This window comes from Bos javanicus, chromosome 25 (genome assembly GCF_032452875.1).
Source record: "Bos javanicus breed banteng chromosome 25, ARS-OSU_banteng_1.0, whole genome shotgun sequence".
In the NCBI taxonomy this organism is placed as follows: Eukaryota; Metazoa; Chordata; class Mammalia; order Artiodactyla; family Bovidae; genus Bos; species Bos javanicus.
This window is the reverse complement of record NC_083892.1, coordinates 9,617,941-9,636,500: the sequence shown is the minus strand read 5'-3', so window position 1 is coordinate 9,636,500 and position 18,560 is coordinate 9,617,941. Positions and strand designations below refer to the sequence as shown.

Sequence of the window (18,560 nt, the reverse complement as noted above, 5' to 3'; positions counted from 1 at the left end):
TGAAGCAATTTGGCCAAGGTCACACAGCCATTCAATGATGAAATCGGGATCTGAATGTAGCCACTCTGTGTACTCTTGCTTCCCAGATCCACCTTGCCACCTACCTCCCCGTGAGCTCTACTTCTAACTCTTCATACTCCCCTAAGAAACTAGTTAGGATTTTTTTTTTTTTTTAATTTTTGTCCTTTACTGAGCACTGGTAGAAGCTTCCACCTTTATGTACATTTTCTAACCCTACCCTCAAAACAATCGTAGAAAGCAGGTGCTGTCACTATAGTCATTTTACAACTGAAGAAACTGAGGCCTAAATTCACGCACTTAAATTCAAACCCACATCTCTCTGGCTCCAGGATCCAGACCTCTGACCCCTTAAGAGGTCCAGCCTAAGAAATACCGCCCCGGGGAAGCTTGGTGCCCATCGTCCAGCCCCGGCGAGAACAAGGTCTGCATCCAACTGAAATCTGCATCTGTAATACTGAGACTCTGAGAAGCGGAGCGACTTGCCCAAGGTCACATAAGAGAGGAGCTACGAGGTCGGGGTTCGAAGCCGGGCGCCGTATGTCCAGAGCCATAGCTCTTAACCAGCGCACAGCCTTCCCCGAGCGCCTCCCTCGGCCCTCCGCCTCCGCTTTCACCCTTCCCAGCGCCCCCGGTCGGGGTCTACGCGCCCCCAACCCCAGCTCCCGCCCCGCGGCCTCCCCTCCTGCCCCAATACACTCACTTGAGGTGGTCCAGGGAGTGGATGTTGCGCGAAGACTTGCCATGGCCCCCGCCCACCCAGCTCCGCGAGCGGCCAAACATCTCGGTGGTCCCGGCCAGTCGTTCGCCTCACGGTCTCATGCCCGAGCGGCCGACCGGCTGGGCGCCCGTGGCGGCGGCACAAGCAGAGGAGGCAGCGGCGCGGGTGGTGGAGACACCGCCAACCACCTTCCTCCCCGGCCCAAAGCCCCGCACTGACATTCAGCCGGAACCGGCCGTTCGACCGCCGCGCTTTACGGCCGGCTGCCGCGAGGAATGCTGGGAAATGCAGTTCGCTCGCGAGGCCCCCGTGGACGGGACTCTGCGAAGGAACTACAAAGCCCGACGTGCATCACGCAACCGCGGGCCCGGCCTTGGAAAAGAGGCGGGGCGAGAGGAGGGGAGTCCGCAATATCTTAGGGGCGGGAGGAGCCCTGAGAAATGTATCTGTGAAGATAGGTGAATGAAAGTTACCACGGTATTAGCAATTATTACCTTTATGACGGGCTTCCCTGGTGGCTCAGAGGTTAAAGCGTCTGCCTGGAATGCGGAAGACCCGGCTTCGATCCCTGGGTCGGGAAGATCCCTGGCGAAGGAAATGGCAACCCACTCCGGTACTCTTGCCTGGAGAATCCCATGGAGGGAGAAGCCTGGTAGGCTACAGTCCATGGGGTCGCAAAGAGTCGGACACGACTGAGCGACTTCACTTTCACTTTCACCTTTATGATAAGAATAAGAATAGCTGTTCCTTAGCGTATGCTGTGTGCCACTGCCGTAAGCTCTTTACACATATTGTTAATTCTCACAACAACCGTATGAGAACCTTTATTATCCCCTTTTTACCTAAGAGGAATTTGAATCACAATGGGGTTAACTTACCCAAGATCATATAATTAATACATGGCAGACCCAGGATTCAAACACAGGCGCCCTTAATTTTATGCCCCAAGAAACAAAACTTCACCAAACCGTTAACAGCCTGGTTTGTCCTTCACAGTCTTTTTTTCTACTTGAGTTAAAAAATAAATATTGAAAGGCCTTCGAGCAACAGTGTACCAAAACTGAACGTCCTGTTCTTTCAGTGGATTTCTCTGGTCTTCACCCCAAATCCATGCCATTTCCAAAACATCCACATTTTAAAAAATAAGGAAACACCCAACTTCTTACACCAGGCCAGAAGATGTATCTAAATTTCTCTCCTGGATTGGAAGTGGGAAATTGCATGGAGGCGATACTGCCCTGTTCACCATTCACCCTTTTCTATCCCTCACAGTTATTTAAGGTCTACTGTGTCCCATTAACTGTGCTCAGGACAAAATTGGGCTAAGGGCCAGTGTTCTCCCCAATACCTAGCACAAGGTTTGCCACATAATAGGTGTTCAACAAATATCAGAGTGAATGAATGAAGGTTTGTTTCACCTTCAGCAGTTGGAGGATTAATGGTTTGCTCTATAATTCATTTAAAGGGGTATGAGAGAGCCATGGAGAAAAAAGGGCAAGTTCTGGCCTCAAAACATATACAGGCCCAGCAGCTTCTAGGGTCCTTCTGTTTCTCTGGGCCTCAGTTTCCTAGTCTGTAAAAATGGGTAACATACTGCACTTCCCCCAGCTGGTTCCAATTAAGCAATGCATGTAAAGCACCCAGCTCAGGGAGGCCTGAGATTTAAAAGTCTGGTTGAAACCGCTTTGGGAGGCACTTTGGGCAAGGTCAGTCAGTCTCCTGAAGGATGTACAAGGGATGCCCCTGAGGAGGGGAATCAGCAAGTGGAAGAGACTCACTTTTCTGTGAACTTCTTGGTTGGTTGAATGTTTAACCACGTTCGTTATTATTGCTGTAAAACACGTTTTACAAAATAAAAACAAGAAGCAACCCTACGACTGGAGGTCTGACCTGCTGGGAAGTTTCTTTACTCAGCTGTCCCTGAATTTTATTATGCAGATTCCCGCCGCCCCGCCCCGCCGAGGGGTGGATCTTCCAGCAGCCAGAATCTGCAGAGTCGAACCGGGCGCCGATTGATCTTCCCCACCGTGGAAAACTGCCACTTTCGGAAAGGCCAAAATTTTCACTGGTGAGGTCCAGTGTCCCCGACCCCCACCCTGCCTCCTTTTTCAACAGATAAACTGAGTCCCAAAAAGGCGTGGTGCCAATAACTCAAGTCCAGCAGGGTGCTGATGAAGCTCACGATTTCAAATCTTCAGCTTTTGTAGCCTTAGGATACTTCTCGGTTGTAATCGTGTTCTGAGTCTTTACCCTCTCCCTACTCTGTCGCGGAACCGCAGAGCGAATTGGATTCGAGATCTTCCCTGAGTCCTGAATCGCGAAAGCGACTCAGAAGCCGGCGCCTGGAGGGGAGGAGCGAGGCAGTATCCGCCCCCGGAAGTCTCGGGCCAATGAGCACAGGCGTCGAGCGAGCCAATGAGCGCAGGGGATGGGGAGGCGACGAGCCAGTGAGCCCGGGGAGGGGGTGACGAGCCAATGAGCGCGGGGATGGGGGCGGCGAGCCAATGAGCGCGGGGCTGCTCCGGAGGCGGTGCTCGGAATGCGACCTGGAGAGCTACGCGGCGGCCGCAGCCATGGGCGCATCGCCTTCGCGGTCGCCGGGCTGGATCAAGGAACGGCCGGGAGCGGCTGAGGAGACCGTCGCCGGGACTGGCCCTTGACGCTGAGTCGCGGTGGGGAGGGTCCCCGCAGGCGCCTCGAGGGCCAGCGAGCGGGAGCCGGGAGTATCGGAGGAGCCCCGGGCAGCCGCCGGCCACTTCGGGGAGGGGGTGGGGGGCCCAGCCTGACCGCTGGAAGGGTCGACAGTGCGGTGTGGCCTCCTCTGCGGGTGGGGTGACCCGCCTGGCACCTCTCAGGGGCCGGGGCGCGTCCGCAGGGACCGACGCACATCTCTTGAGGGCACGCCGCCGGGGCTCAGGGCCGCCTGGGCCAGCCCCGGGGAGCCCCTGGATGGCTGAGCTGCCCCCGCGCCGGCCGCCCGGGCGCCGCAGCGGCTGAGCTCGCCGGGATCGCCGGGCCGCCGCCGCCGCCCGCCGCCCTCGCCGCCCGCTGCATGCCCGGCGCCCGGGTCGCGGCCCACCTGGACGCTCTGGGCCCCCTGGTCCCCTCCGTGCCGCCGCCGCTCCTGCCCTCTATGTTCTACGTGGGCCTGTTCTTCGTCAACGTGCTGATCCTGTACTACGCCTTCCTCATGGAGTACATCGTCCTCAACGTGGGCCTCGTCTTCCTGCCCGAGGACATGGACCAGGCGCTCGTGGACCTCGGCGTGCTCTCCGACCCCGGCTCGGGCCTCTACGACGCCGACTCGGAGCTCGACGTCTTCGATGGTTACTTGGAGTAGGCTCGGCTGCCTTCCCCCACGCCGCTCTCCCCACGACCCGCAACCGTCGGCCCGGACCGGGGCCCAGGTCATGCAGCTGCTGTTGATTGAGGGCACCACCTGGCCAGGGATGGGACCCCCGGGACGAGGCCCACTCCGGCCTCCGAGACCTGTAAGTGCCCTCTCTGCGCAGGATGAGGGCGGGCTGGGGCGCTGGCGAGGAAGAGGGAGGCAGCCCAAGCCGGACACACACCCCTCCCCCAGGCCTCTGATTTCTCAGTCCTGGTCTGTTTGGATGACGGGAACGGCTGGATTTTTCTTAGGCCCTTAGTCAGGGCTGGAAGGCTTCCCCTAGCGAAGGTGACAGCTGTTGAAGAAGGGAAGGGACGCAGGACGCAAGTGGCTTCCTGGTTAGCCATAGTAGCAACTTCACAGCTTAGGGAGAAAGCTTTTGCACCCAAGTCCATTTGAGGCAGGTCTGTCAACTCCTACCCACCCCCACCCCGCCAATCCTTAGCCTGCATCGATGGTGACCTTGCCTTTTGGGGGATTTCCACTAGTCCTGGAAAGATGAAGACTTGCAGTGTTAAAAGAGGGAGGAAGCCAGACACTGATCACCTTTGTCCTATGGCCCCTTGGAGGACTGGGTGGGGACTTAGAGCAAGGGTTCCCGGCTGATGCTGTGAGAGGAGAAACCTCCTTCAGCAAAGAACCCTGTACTTCCTTTGGCGTTGGCTAGGCTCCCGTTTTGGAGTCAGGTTTCAGGGCGCCCCAGCTCATCAGTTCTGCAGCTTGAATCTGCAGGGGCTGCCAGTTTCACAGGCTGCTTTCACAGAGGAGGCCAGCTGGGGCTTGGTGCTGCGGTGGCTTTGCCTGCTGTGTTTGCAAGGCAAACTCAAGGGGCTTGGGGACCAGCAGGAGAAGGAACTACAGGATCCTTGCACTGAGGTGTTAAAGCCCTGCCTCTGGGCTGCCACCAGAAAGCTGTGTCCGGCCCCACCTTGTGTGTTGGTGGGAGGGAAATGAAGATCCAGCAAGGAGGAAGACGTGGCCAAAGTCACGGCCGGGAAGAGAGGCAGCAGGCCTAGATGAGAGAGGCTCTGGTGAGGGTTCAGGGGACGTGCAGAAATTTCTCAGCTGAGCCCTTCAGCTGGGTGTGCTAGGCACTGTCCTGAGTGGCAGTGGCAGGGGACACTGAGGTGGTGGGCAGGGGCTCCTTTTGGAAAACGGGTATTAATGCCACTCACCCTAAGCATGCTGCGTTTACCCCTTCCTCTTGCCTGTCTTAGCCTAGATGACCATAGTCAGAGGGTGATGCAGGACACACTAGCAGTGGGCAGAACATACTAGCAGTGTCAACCTGGGGGGCTGACAGTGAGATTTCTTCGAAGAAAGCTTTATTTGAGCTCAGGGAGACCTTAGCAAGAGCCAAGTGCCCGGTGGAGCGTGTGTCAGCTGCTCTGCATACCTATCCCTTTGGGCGGCCTGCCTGCCATCCATCCATCGATTTGTTCTTTTCTTGAACAGATGTTTCCCCAGTACCTAGTGTGCTTGGGTGAACACAGTGAACAAGACAGACTCAGACCCAGGCCTCTTGGCACTTGGTGAGAAACACAAGCAGGTTCCCAACAAGACAGTGAGATTTTTGAGAGTTACAGTAGAAAGGCGCGACATCCCCTATTGCGTTCACTACTATTTCCTTTCTTAGAACAGCTCGTGGCATCTAGTAATTGCTCAGTAAATGCCTGGAGAAGTGAAACAAGACTGGGAGATGGGCTGCTTCAGACAGGGGGTTCAAAGAAGGCCTCTCCGAAGAGGTGACACCTTTGAGCTGAGCCCTAAATTGATGGAAGGAGCCACATGTGAGCTGGAGAAAAGCAATCCAGGCCTAGGGACCCTCTAGTGCCAAGGTCGTGAAGGGGGAGAAAGCTGGTTCTTCCAACAACTGCAAGGAGGCCAGTACGACAGAACAGCCCCAGGAGAGGTTGGTGGGGTGGATGGGGCCTCAGTCATTGAGGCCACGGCCACAAGCAATGGGAAGTCATCAGGTTTTAGTCAGGGAAGGACACAATTCTGGTCCACATTTTGCAAGGATAACTGGTGATTGTGGGCAGGATGAGCCATAAGGGCAAGTGTGGAAATTGGGAAGCCAGTTAGGAACTGGTTAGTTGCTCAGGCCAGAGGTGATCTAGGCTTGGATGAGGCAAAGTTGGTGAAGATGGAGAAACATAAACAGAGCAAGAATGCCTTTTGGAGTAGAACCTATGGGATCCACTCAGAACCTGTACTGAGTGTCAGTGATATTACCATGCGTGGTTCTAGGCCCTTTGCATATTCACTCATTGGGTCATTCAACAAATGTTAGCCCTGCCTGCTCTCACACGTTCAATCTCTGGGTGGCTAAGATGCCCTGGAGGAGGAAATGGCACCCCACTCCAGTATCTTTGCCTGGAAAATCCCATGGGTAGAGGAGCCTAGTGGACTACAGACCATGGGATCGCAAAGAGTCGGATGCGACTGAAGCGCTGAGCACGCATGCGCACACACTCTGCTGCCAAGCCCTAGAGATCCCAAGATGAATCCCCGCCCCCAACCAAGCCTTTGACTTACAGTTAGTGCAACTTGGTGATGAATGTCTTATTTTATCTCTTCACCACATCAACTGCAGCACTTCCCATTCCAAATGAAAACATTGGCACTCTCTGGACCAAAAAGCAAAGCCCAAATGCTTCGGCATACTTTGCAGCCAACACTGTTTGAGCAGAAACACCAGGAAGTGTATCTCAAGGACACCTTTGCAAAGCTTTCCAAGTGACAGGGCCTGACTCCAGCAGGTGGGGACGCCCGGGCCTGTGGGAAATACTGGTGCCTGGAGAAGTGGTGGGAAGCAGGCACAGCGTGCCTTCTTGCTCAGTCCCAGATCCAAGCCACGGTGGCCTAGGTCCCAAAGACAAGAAGCCCAGACTCCAGCTGGGGAGGGGTGGCTAGTAGCAAGAAAAGCCTGTGGGAAAGATGAAAGATGATCTGACTGCACCTCTTCTCCTGGCCCCTTTCGTAAGCAGAAGAATACCGGTAGTCAAATCTTGCTCCTTCTCGCTCATTCTCATGTAGACACAGTCTCCTGTTACACACAGGCCGATCCAGGAAACACTGACCAAGGATGTGGGCTTGCCAGGCATGGGGGACTAGGGTGATCTCAGCATGAAATCACTGGGTGCACTCATTTTTGCTCCCTCTCTTTTTTTCCACATTACTCAGTTTCTCAAATGCTTGTTGAGCACCTATTTAAGGAGGCGGTATTAGGCTTCCCCAGGTGGCTCAGTGGTAAAGAATCCACCTGCCAGTGCAGGATACTCAGGTTTGATCCCTGGTTTGGGAAGATCCCCTGGAGGAAGAAGTGGCAACTCACTCCAGTATTCTTGTCTGGGAAATCCCATGGACAGAGGAGCCTGGCAGGCTACAGTCCATGGGGTCGCAAAGTGCCTAGACTCAAGTTGACCTAGGTTCAAATACTAATCCTAGTTGTGACCTTGGGCATGCTACAGTACCTCCCCAGGTGTCAGATTCCTCTTCTGTAAAGCAAGGATCATAATCTACTTCATTCCGAGGATTGAATGAGATAGATGTAAAGCTCTTAGACCTTTCCCTATGTGTGTGACACATGAAAATTAACGACTGTTATTGTACACTCAGGCCCTTGTGAATGTAAAAACCTGCACGTACCCTCAAGTATGCATATTTATATCCCACGATGAGCAGGACAGTCTTCTCTTGTGACTCAGCTGGTAAAGAATCCACCTGCAATGCCGGAGACCTGGATTCCATCCCTGGATCGGGAAGATCCCCTGGAGAAGGGAACGGCAACCCACTCCAGTATTCTTGCCTAGAGAATTTCATGGACTGTGTAGTCCATGGGGTAGCCAAGAGTTGGACACGACTGAGCAACTTTCACTTTCTCTTCTTTCATGAGCAAGAAGGGTCTGGCTGCCTGAGTGCTGGGCGGGTCCAGGTCTGGACCACCAAGACAGACTTCCCACTCTGCCTGGCTGGCCTGGGACCCTCAAGAGACCTTTTCCATCGCCCCGTGGTCTCTAAGGCCACCCGATCTGGAGAGCCGTGGCTGTGATTTTCCTCAAGTATTCTTCGTTGCCCAGGAGCGGGGACTGGGGACCAGGCGCTCCTTCCTGGGAGAGAGGGCTGCTGCAGCTGGCCCACGCACTGGGGAGAGTCCTCACGTCCCAGCAGTTCCTCTGCGGAGGCAGCTTAGCTGGATTGATTTGTCCTGGTTCCTGATGAAAGCAGCCTCTGCCTGCCAAGTGCTCTCTTGGCGCAGAGGGAGAAGAGGCTCTCTGCATTGGAAATGGAGGGACCGGAGAGCGTTGCTGCCCGAGTCAGCATAGCTGGGGGAGGCCAGGTTGGGAGCTAAGGGTAGGCGGACTAGGTCTGCTTATCACAGGGTTTCCCAGATATCAGTGTTCTGACTGGTGCCACAGCTACTTCCTGACCCACCTGTCCTGGTCTCTTGGTGGCAGTCTGTGGCCTGTGCCATCAGCAGAACACTCAGGCTGGGCATCTGGCTTCCCTGCTCGGAAACCCAAACCTCCCTTGGGGATGCACACGATAGGTTCAGATGGGAGAAGCTGCGGTGGAGCTCTGGGGAGGGGTCAGGGCAGACGGGGGAGCCAGGTGGGAGGGAGACAAGTGGTGACGTGGGAAGATGGGTGCGCCCCCAGGCCCTGCTGCCTCCAGCTCTGTGCTGCCCTGAGGCCCCCTGGGAAGTGTGCCTGCTGCCCCACTGGACAGGCGAAGACCCCCATATGTGTCTCAAGACAGCTGAGATGCCGAGGGGGCCCCATTCCCTCATGCCTGAGTTGTGCAAACTGGAGATTTCATCCGAGGGAAACCCTCACAGCCCCTTGCCTCTGTTTCCTGAACTCAGAATTGAGGGCTCCTGTCAACTTGAGCATTGGTATCCCTGGTTTATGTGCCATCCTCCCTTCCTGGGACTTCTGAAAGCATAGTTTGCTTTTGGGAAACCAGGGCCACAATAAAAAGGACAGTCAGCCGCATCCCCCATGTCTCAGAGAAAGAAACTGAGGCCTGGAAAGGGGGGCGTGAGGCACCAGGGGTACAAAGCCAGCAGGACAGCCAAGCCCCCGACCCAGCGCTGAGGGAGGGCGCAGAGGGGCTCCCAGCTCCCCTCCATGGCCCTGCCAGGCCCGCCTCAGATGTTCTCTTGGTCCTGGGTCTGAGTTACTTTTTTTAAACTTTATTTTGAAATAATTTCACAATTACACAAGTTGCAAAGAATTCCCATATACACTTCACCCAAATTCACCAAGTGCATGCATTCATATTTGCCACGCTTGTTTGTGTGCACAACATGCTTACTCTGCGCACGTGCATGTATGTATATATACACATGCTTCCATGTATGTGTATATACAGGTGTACATGTATGAATATTTTTCTGAACCGGATTGCAGATAATATGTTCATTTACTCCTAAATATTTCAGTGTGTATTTCCTTAGAATGAGGGCATTTACTTAAATCATCACAGTACCACTGTCAAAACCAACAGATTGAATGTTGATAACACTCTTAGGGCCAGTCTGAGCTGTGACTATTCAGATGTCATCAATTGTGCCAGTAGTGTCCTTTCACAGTAAAAACAGGGAGGGTGGGAAGGGAGTTGAGGCCCAGGAGCCAATCCCAGGTCGCCCTTGTCATCCCCCGTCATGTCTCTGATGCCGTCTTTAGTCTGAACAGTCCCTCGGTCTGTGTGTTTCATGACACTGACATTTATGAAGCATGCGAGTCTGGTATTTTGTAGACTGTCTCTCGGTTGGGATTGTCTGATGTTTACTCCTGAGTTTAGCTTCAGATGGTGTACTTTTTGGCAGGAATACCACAGGGAAGTGAGCATGTGTCCTTCTGAGTACACTATCAGGAGACACGTGTCTGTCAGCCTCATTCCTGGAGATGTTAGCTCTGACCACTTGGTTACGGTCTTGCCTGCCGTCTCTCTCTGCTGCAGAGTTCCTGTTCCTCCCTTTACAGTTTATGATGAAGTATGTTTGTTCTAGTGCTTAATTTCTTAAAAATGTGTCTTTTTCATGTGAATTTACTTTTGAAAGACTGTTTATGTCACTGAAAAGAGAAAACCAGCATCACTTGGCATGGATAAAAATACTAAGTGCCAAAGTCATTAACTTCTGGACAAATACTAAAGCCAGCTAAAGGCATAGGGCCCCCAGCTCTTTGTCAAAAAGTCAAGTTAGCAACTGTCATGTGATAAACTCTAGCATCAAAGTGGAACTTTCTTCTCCAGGTAACCATAAGGATTGGCCAAGAACCAAAAACCAGTCACAGTCTAACTGGGTGTCTCTCGGGTTTATCCCAGGCCATCTCCATGGACCCCCTAAGACTGGTGCTTAGAGGCTTTTCAGTCAGATTTTTAAGTCCCAGCTGGACTAGGGCCTTCACCTCCCCAAGCCTCAGTTTCCTTCTCTGTAAAATGAGGAAGATAGTGGCCCCTGTTGAAGGGCTCAAATCTCCTGCCTGCCAGTGCAGGAGATGCAAGAGACGAGGGTTCAATCCCTGGGTCGGGAAGATCCCCTGGAGGAGGAGATGGCAACCCACTCCAGTATCCTGGCCTGGAAAATCCCCTGGACAGAGGAGCCTGGCAGGCTACAGTCCAATGGGTATCAGAGAGTCAGACGTGACTGAGCTGTGAAAGCAGTTGAAAGGCTCTTGCACATTAGGTAAGATGGTGATGGCCCCGTAGTTGATTCTTGCCAGTGATGCCATCAGTGGTGGTGGTGTGTCAGACCCAGAGCAGGTTGGCCCAAGAAGCCTTCCCCTTTCTCAGGCCCTCTTCCTCTGTGTGGGGGCCAGTTGCCGAGGAGGGCATGTCTGTTGGGCAGCCTCTGAAGCAGTCCGAGGGTGGTGGTAGCTGGTGCCCAGGGAGCCAGGTGATGCTGGTATCCTCGTAGCTGGCAGCCCCTGCCCCAAGCCTGGGGGTGGCTGGGACCTGGTTCCAGTGTCAGTCACCCCCTGAGGGGCAAGCTCCATTCCTGGGAGTCCTTCCTGTCGGGGGCCTTGGCTCCGTGGTTGTAAATAACTGCATTTCCAGTTTCCCCTGAGCGTCACCCCATGAAACAGGTGGGGCAGGGCTCATTATTCGCTCCATTAGACAGGGCGGAAAACTGAGGCTTGGGGAGGTTCAGGGACTCGGCCCAGACACCCCGCCGTGAGGGGGCCGCATGGCGCCTCCTGGCCACACTCCCAGTTCTCCCAGTGAGGCCTCGTCAGCAGGCGTCCCTGGGAGGCAGTGAGCACGCTGAAGCCTAGTGCGGGCCAGCTGTGGATGTCCTGCCCCATCTTGGGCACCTGCTGCTTTGCATTTGGGGCAGAGGAACCCGGCCCTGGCTCCCTTTTTGCAGGCCAGGAGTATCTGGCTAGAGTTAATGGTTTCACTTTCAGCATTTATCTGTTGCTTTCTGTTCATGACAGATGGTCTTGTTTTTTTTCATTCACGATGGTGACATAAAGATTGCTTTTAAAATTGTGGAATTTGCCGGGGAGAAACAGGCCAGTAGTTCAGGTGGTTCTTGACTGTGGAAAAACTCAGAAGGCCTCATGGAGCCTGGGGTGCGGGCCAGCTGGAGGTGCTCCTGATGAGGAGTCACCACAGAACCTGTGCTTGAGGGGCGTCAACCGCCAACTCAGAAACCAGCATCCAGACCCTCTGGAGAAAGCAGCCAGGACCCTGGCTTCCCCCAGGAGCCTGGACCCAGGCAGACAGGCGAGGTCTCCTTCGCCCTCCCGCTTCCAGCCACGCACTCATCCACCAGACACGGCAGAGGCCTTCCTGTGCATGGCCTGGTGCTGAGATGGCAGCGGAGACCCTGGGCAAGTCATATCCGCTGGCGTCTGTCTTTATGGCTTTAATTGGCTGGTGGGTACGTGGAGGAGGAATGGGTAGTGGGTGCCCAGCAGGCAGGGTCTTTTGAAGGACGGAAGGGTTACCCCTTTAGAAGACCCCCTGGACTGAGGAGACCCCCATTCCCACCCTGTGTGTTTCCTAGCTGAGAACAGGTGGGGACATGGAGGGGAGGGGCCGTGTGTGCTGGGTATTGCAGGCATTCCACCAACATAATTTCATGTAATCCTTGTAACAAACAGCCAGCAGTTTGTTTCAGATGGGGACACAAGCCCAGAGAGGTTAGGTGACTTGCCTGAGGTCACACAGCTAGGAAGGGGCAGAGCCTGAAGGACTCGAGACTGGCCAATTCCAGACCTCACCCAGGCTATCCCAGAGGAGCAGGAGAGTGGAACAGCCCAACTGCACAAATAATCCTCTTCCAACACGTCCAGAGCATCACCCCACCATCGCCTTTAAGACGGATCTCAAAGCGTCTCCCCACAGATAACCAGACTGAGACATTGCTTCTTAAGATGAATTAAGTGCCCAACTATCATTCTAATGACAAACCAGCCAGCCATTCCTTCTGTCCAGGTCTGGGGAGTGGCCTGGAAGGAAAGGTTACAGTTTCAGAAAGAGAAAACACCCAAAGCTAATAGCTGATGAATTGTTGGTTATGCTCTAAGGATGTCAGGAGGTGGGAGAACCCACTGCCTAGACTCTCTAAGCTGCAGCCTCGGAATGTTCTCAGCCCGGGGCTTCTGATGCCAGAGGAAAAAATGAACTAGGTGCCAAGAGGAACTGAGAAAGACGATGGGGTCAGACCACAGAGGTTCAAATCCTGGCTCTGCCACTTATGAGCTGTGTGACCTTGCTTGGTTAACTTAACCTCTCTGAGCCCCATCTGAAATTCAGGGATGATGGTCCTCCTTGGCTGTACCTCCTGGGGTGGTTTTGAGGAAGAAATGAGCTAAGCCATGAGTTGCAGCAGATAGTACAACGTGAACACAAGTGCTTGATAATTTGTCAGCTGGTTTGCTGTGAGACCAGATTTGCAAGTCAAAGAAACGAGGAGGTTGGTCTCTAACAGCAGCAATGTGTGGCACAGATGAGAGGAGCCAGGACATCCTCCCACCAATAGAGGCCTGGGGCCACACCTCTGTCCTCAGTGTGTTGTGTGACTTAGGACAGGTCACTGCCCTCTGTGGGTCCCTTCTTTCTCTGGAGTGACCAATTCAGATTAGGGTCTCCCAAACCTCATATGATACCATCAGCAATTTTTGCCATATTTGCTCGTTGTCTGAGCTGTTACCTGAACTGTTATTTATGCAGTTAACACAAGTTAAACATACACAAGTGTTAATCTTTTAGTCATGTCCGACTCTTTGTGACCCCATGGACTGTAGCCCGCTGGCTCCTCTGTCCACAGGATTCTTCAGGCAAGAATACTGGAGTGGGTAGCCATGCCCTTCTCCAGGGGATCTTCCTGATCCGGGGATGGAACCCAGATCTGCACTGCAGGCAGATTCTTTACCATCTGAGCCACTGGGGTTATGCAGTCACTGTCTTCAAACTGGAGGCTCTCTTTTTAAAGTGAAATTAATGTGGAAAGAGAGGATCTTTATGGTATTACTATCAGAAAGGGAAGACTGGCATCATTCTCCATAAATAGAAGGTGACCCTGCAGATGAACAATGAGAACAGAGGGCCTTAGTGAATCCTAGTGGGAGCTGGCACCTGAGCCTGTTCCTTCTGGAAGTTAGCACGTGTGACAGAGTCGCACTAGCCAGACTGACGCCTGCCTGGGACTTAGGTTGTTTGCAGTCATGAGCATTGGGAGGGGAGTGAGGCCCTGTTCCAAATGGGGGTTCCATGTCCTCTAACAGCCCTTCCCCCCAATTCTGAAATGGGCTCAAGTTCAGTCCCCTGCCTTGAAGAGAGTGCAGTGAGCCCTGGTAATGCTGAATTGGAATAAACAATCTGCTCTGCTTTCCTGGATGCCAGAGGTCTGGGGAGCTCCATGCTGACCGCCACAGGGAACCCCAGAGTCCCCATGGAGGAGGGAGGTCTGCAGAAGGTGGGGTCCTGGTGGGATGGGAGAGGAACTCGTGAACACTTTTCTGGAGGCTGGAGCTCTCCACTGCGCTGGTTGCAGCCCTGGCTTCCCCTCCGGCCTGCCAGGTCCTGGGTCATCAGTGGGAGCTGCAGACAGTCTCTTGAGCAGTGAAAGGATGTGTTCCTAGCTGAGCCCTAGATGAATCTGCCGAGGACACAAGAAACTGACCTGATGTGGCCCCTGCTAACCTCTCCGTGTCTCCCCCAGGGCTGGGCTTCCCAGGTGGCACTCGTGGTAAAGAACCCACCTGTAATTGCACAACAAATGCAGGTTTGATCCCTGGGGGAGGGCATGGCAGCCAACTCCAGTGTTCTTGCCTGGAGAATCCCATGGACAGAGGAGCCTGGTGGGCTATGGTCCATGGGGTCGCAAAGAGTCAGACACGACTGACTAACTTAGCACTCGTGCACTTATGACCAGCCTTCAACCCCTTTCCACCCCAAACCAAACTACAGGAGGTTCTGAGACCTGGTCACCAGTCCTCCCACTACCTGGCGTGTCCTTCATACACACCTTTCCCCAGACTCGGCTCCGTCCATTCCCTGTGCTTCCTCCTGGGTCAGCATGTTACCTTGGGCTGCAATTGCTCCCTAGATGTGTTTCAAAGGCAGAGACTACACTCATCTCGGTCCCCAGTGCCCAGGTCAGGCCCTGGCATACATGGCGCGTGAGGTTATGTAGTGTTTAAAATCTCCAGTGGAAAAAGTCCTGGAGAGCTGAGCATCCTTAAACAAGTTTCTTACTCCATCTGAACCTTAGTGTCTTCATCTGTAAAATGGAATCATAATAGTACCTAACTCCTGGGGTGTTAGGAGGGTTGAATGAAATGACCTGTGTGATGCTCCATCTCAGGTGTGCAATCCCCAGGAGCAAACAATTCCAGTGCACATTGTTTATTTGGGAAGTGATCCAGGGTCTTCCCAGGTGGCACTAGTGGTAAATAACCCACCTGTCAATGCAGATCTTCTGGATCAGGAAGAGTCCCCTGAAGGTGGGCACGGCAGCCCACACTAATATTCTTGCCTGGAGAATCCGATGGACAGAGGAGCCTGGGGGGCTACAGTCCGTAGGGCTGCAAAGAGTTGGACACAACTGAAGCAACTTAGCAGGCTATGCCCAGGAATTAACTGATGGGGAGTGGGGCAGTGAGACCAGGAAGGAATGTATCATCTAGCAGGTCACCTCCACGGCCCTGGGCTCAGTCCTGCTCAGGAGCTCTGGGAAGTAGGAAGCAGTGTAATGGAGAATATAGCTCAGAGTCACTCCAGCCACCACATGAGAGCTGGAAGGGTGAAAGTGTCAGGCTCTCAGTCACATCTGACTCTGTCATCCCATGGACTGAAGCCCACCAGGCTCCTCTGTCCATGGGATTTCCCAGGCAAGAATACTGGAGTGCTGTCATTCCATTCTCCAGATCTTCCCAGCCCAGGGATAGAACCTGAGTCTCCTGCATTGAAGGCGGATTCTTTTCCGCCTGAGCCCGCAGGGAATGGGGTATTGATTCCCAGCTTTCTGGCCTTTACTGGTTGGAAGGCAGCTGTGGAAAAATATTGGCTCTGCCTGCACTTGCAGCCTGGAGCCCAAGCAGGCTCTGGAGGCAGAGAGGCCTCAGGCAAAGAGGCGGGTCCCTGCAGCTGGAAGCTGCCAGGTTAGGGTGCCTCGGGAGGGTGAGTGGACTAAGTCGGGTGCAGCACCCACACTTTGCCTAGGGCTCATGGTGCAGAGTAGAAGCTCAGGAGATGGTACCTGCCCTGATGGTTAACTGTCTCCATCTTTATCACTATTCCCGTGTCAGCCTCGCCTCCCACAGTTAAGCAACTTCAGGCAGGTCCCAACTTCAAACAGGTCTGCACCTCTGTTTCGTAGCCTATAAAGTGGGGACATTCATGGTTCTCAGCAGAAGCAGTTCTGTCCCCTCGGGTGGCCCTAGGAAATGGGGTGAGCGGGCATTTTTGGTGTCACCTTTGGGAGCAAAGATGCTGCTGTACACCCCAGAACAACCCACCTGCCACGTCAGAGAATTGTCCTGCCCCAAATACCAGCAACTCCTGATGAACACTAATACCTGTGTTTAACGTATATGTTTTTTAAATTATTATTTTCCTAATATTTATTTAATTTGGCTGCATCGGATCTTACTTGGGGCACATAGGATCTTCACTGCCCAAAGCCTTTGTGGGTTTACTTGTCCCGCAGATGTGGAATCTTAGTTCCCCAACCAGGGATCGAATCCATGTCCCCTGTGTTGGACGGTCAATTCTTATTAACCCCACCAGGGAAGTTCCTAATGTCTGAGTTTTATGTGATGCTTGATGACGTTTGTGGAAGTAGTCTGAGCCGGCATCAAAGGTGGTGAGACTCAGAATTGGGGCAGGACTCATGGGGGCTGTAAGGGAGTGGGCATGGGAATGTGAGATGCTGCAGGCACAGCTGGACCCAGAGAGAGAGGCGGGCAAGAAATGAGGACCCGGGGAGAGCCAGGTGGGGAGGATGCTGTGCCCTGTGAAGACGGGCCAGGCGGGGCTGCTGAGTAGCTTGGCTGTGGCCACAGCCTTCCTGTAGGCGACGAGGCATCTTCCCGGTAGGGTAGGAGCTGCTGCCAAGCCCTGCCCACTCCTTGGAGCTCATGTCAGCCAGCTGACCCCAGGTGACCCTGAGCAAGCTACCCCTTCCTTCCTCAGCTCCTGAGATGCCCCTCCTGGGGATTTTCTGCCAAGAGTGAGACAGCCCTTCCTCTCCCAGGTGAAACTGCACTGCTTCTCCAGCCTGGTCCTTAGAAACCAGACACATTAAGATTTTTTAATAAAAGATCATAGGGGACTTCCCTAGCAGTCCAGTGGCTAAGACCTCTCCCAGTGTAGGGGGTAAGGGCTCGATCCCTGGCCGGGGAGCCAAGATCCCACATTCCCCATATTTGTGCTAAGTCCTGTCCAACTCTGTGACTCCATGGTCTGTAGCCTGTCAGGCTCCTCTGTCTGTAGGGGTTTCCAGGCAAGAGTACTGGAGTGGATTGCCATTTCTTCCTCCAGGGGATCTTTCTGACCCAGGGGTCGAACCCACCTCTCCTGCATCTCTTGCACTGCAGGCGTATTCTTTACCTCTGAGCCACCAGGGAAGTCCTAAGACTCCACATACCTCCTGGCCAAAAAACCCAAAGCATCAAACAGAAGCAATATTGTAACAAATTCAATAAGGACTATAAAAATGCCCCACCCCAGAAAAGGAAAAAAAAAGTTACAGGACAGCAGCGCCAGCCTAAGGTCAAGGTTCCTGGTGGTTCCCCAAGTTCAAACCTCTTGATGGATGGGGGCAGGTCAGTGCTTCAGTGCTAGTAACGCCCCTTTGTCCCTCTTGCCAGGCCTGCTCCCCTCGAAAGCTCCGTGCCAACAGAGAGGTTCCTGTCCGGGCCCAGGACGGTGGGACAGAGAGATTGAGAATGGACGCCAAGGTCCGGAAGGCATGTGCTCCCGCCCAGAGGGTGAGGCAGGGGTGCCCGGAGACCTCGCCTGCCTGCGGCGTCGTGCACACAGCCTCACCCTGGCTTCCGACCTTCCGCCATCTCAGTGGATGTTTACATGAACCCAGCCCGAGTCAGCCTCCTTGCTTTCCACCCCCGGCCGCATCTGCTTACCCCACTTAACCTTCGGAGAGAGAGGACACGTCATACACAAAAGCGACTCCCAGCTCCGTTTGATGCCAGTGGAGCTCTAAGCCCTATGGGGTCTGTCCCGAGGCCCAGCTTAGATGCAGCGACTGCTTCCGGGAGAGACTCAGAAGGAAAAGAACACTTGGGGGGCTGCGGGTGGGGTTTGGACTCATTCATTTCAAGTTGTTTGCTCGCCATCAAGTTGCCAGAACTGATACATTGTGCCAGGGGTGGGGACAGCCACTCCTCCGGCCAGAAGTATTTTTGGAAAATGTGAGTGGTATGAATACTTGACTTCGATAAACCTGTAAAAGCAATACTTAGGAGGCTAACTTCTTTCAATTAAAAAATGTATGCAACTCCAACCCGTGGGGGCCCTTCTTTTTTTGTCTTTTGAGATTTTGGAAAGGAGTTCTTACACAGAACCTCTGATAAGAGGGCAGAAGAGTCAGGACCTCCACAGTTGGAGATCCAGTGGGGCTTGGAGGGTCTATCCAAGCTGGGCTGGTGTGGGAGTCCCACCTGGGCCCCCTCCTGGTGTCCACAAGCCTCTGACAAGCCAGGACCCATCTCGGGTGTGGTGGGAAAGGCCTGATGGCCAAGCTGAAAATCAGGCCCGAATCCCAGAGAAGTTGGAGGTGGGGATCCCCTGTGTGTGTTGGGAGTGTGGTGGTGGTTAGTGGTTAAGTTGTGTCCGACTCTTGGCACCACCATGAACTGTAGCCCACCAGGCTCCTCTATCCATGGTATTTCCCAGGCAAGAATACACTCCAGGAAATCCCATTTCCTTCTCCAAGGAAGGATCTTTGCA

General features: G+C 53.8%; 2 protein-coding genes across 6 annotated transcripts in view; one reads left to right on the top strand and one right to left on the bottom strand.

Moving 5' to 3' along the window:
- CLEC16A (C-type lectin domain containing 16A) overlaps positions 1 to 1,452 on the bottom strand; it is a 234,618-nt gene extending 233,166 nt beyond the window's left edge. For 3 of the 5 annotated variants that reach the window (XM_061401129.1, XM_061401130.1, XM_061401132.1), the window contains exon 1: positions 722 to 1,178. In XM_061401129.1, the coding sequence (XP_061257113.1) occupies positions 722 to 801 (80 nt within the window). In that variant the 5' untranslated portion in view covers positions 802 to 1,178. Of the gene's footprint in view, positions 1 to 721; positions 1,179 to 1,233 lie in introns of those variants that run through there. The other 2 variants (XM_061401133.1, XM_061401131.1) reach the window with 2 other exon arrangements.
- A 1,264-nt stretch (positions 1,453 to 2,716) lies between these two features.
- DEXI (Dexi homolog) lies at positions 2,717 to 18,114 on the top strand. Its single transcript, XM_061401134.1, has 2 exons — positions 2,717 to 4,230; positions 17,462 to 18,114. Exon 1 carries the CDS (start codon positions 3,792 to 3,794, stop codon positions 4,077 to 4,079), a length of 288 nt encoding a protein of 95 aa, XP_061257118.1. The 5' UTR covers positions 2,717 to 3,791; the 3' UTR covers positions 4,080 to 4,230; positions 17,462 to 18,114.
- Positions 18,115 to 18,560: the final 446 nt, after the last annotated feature.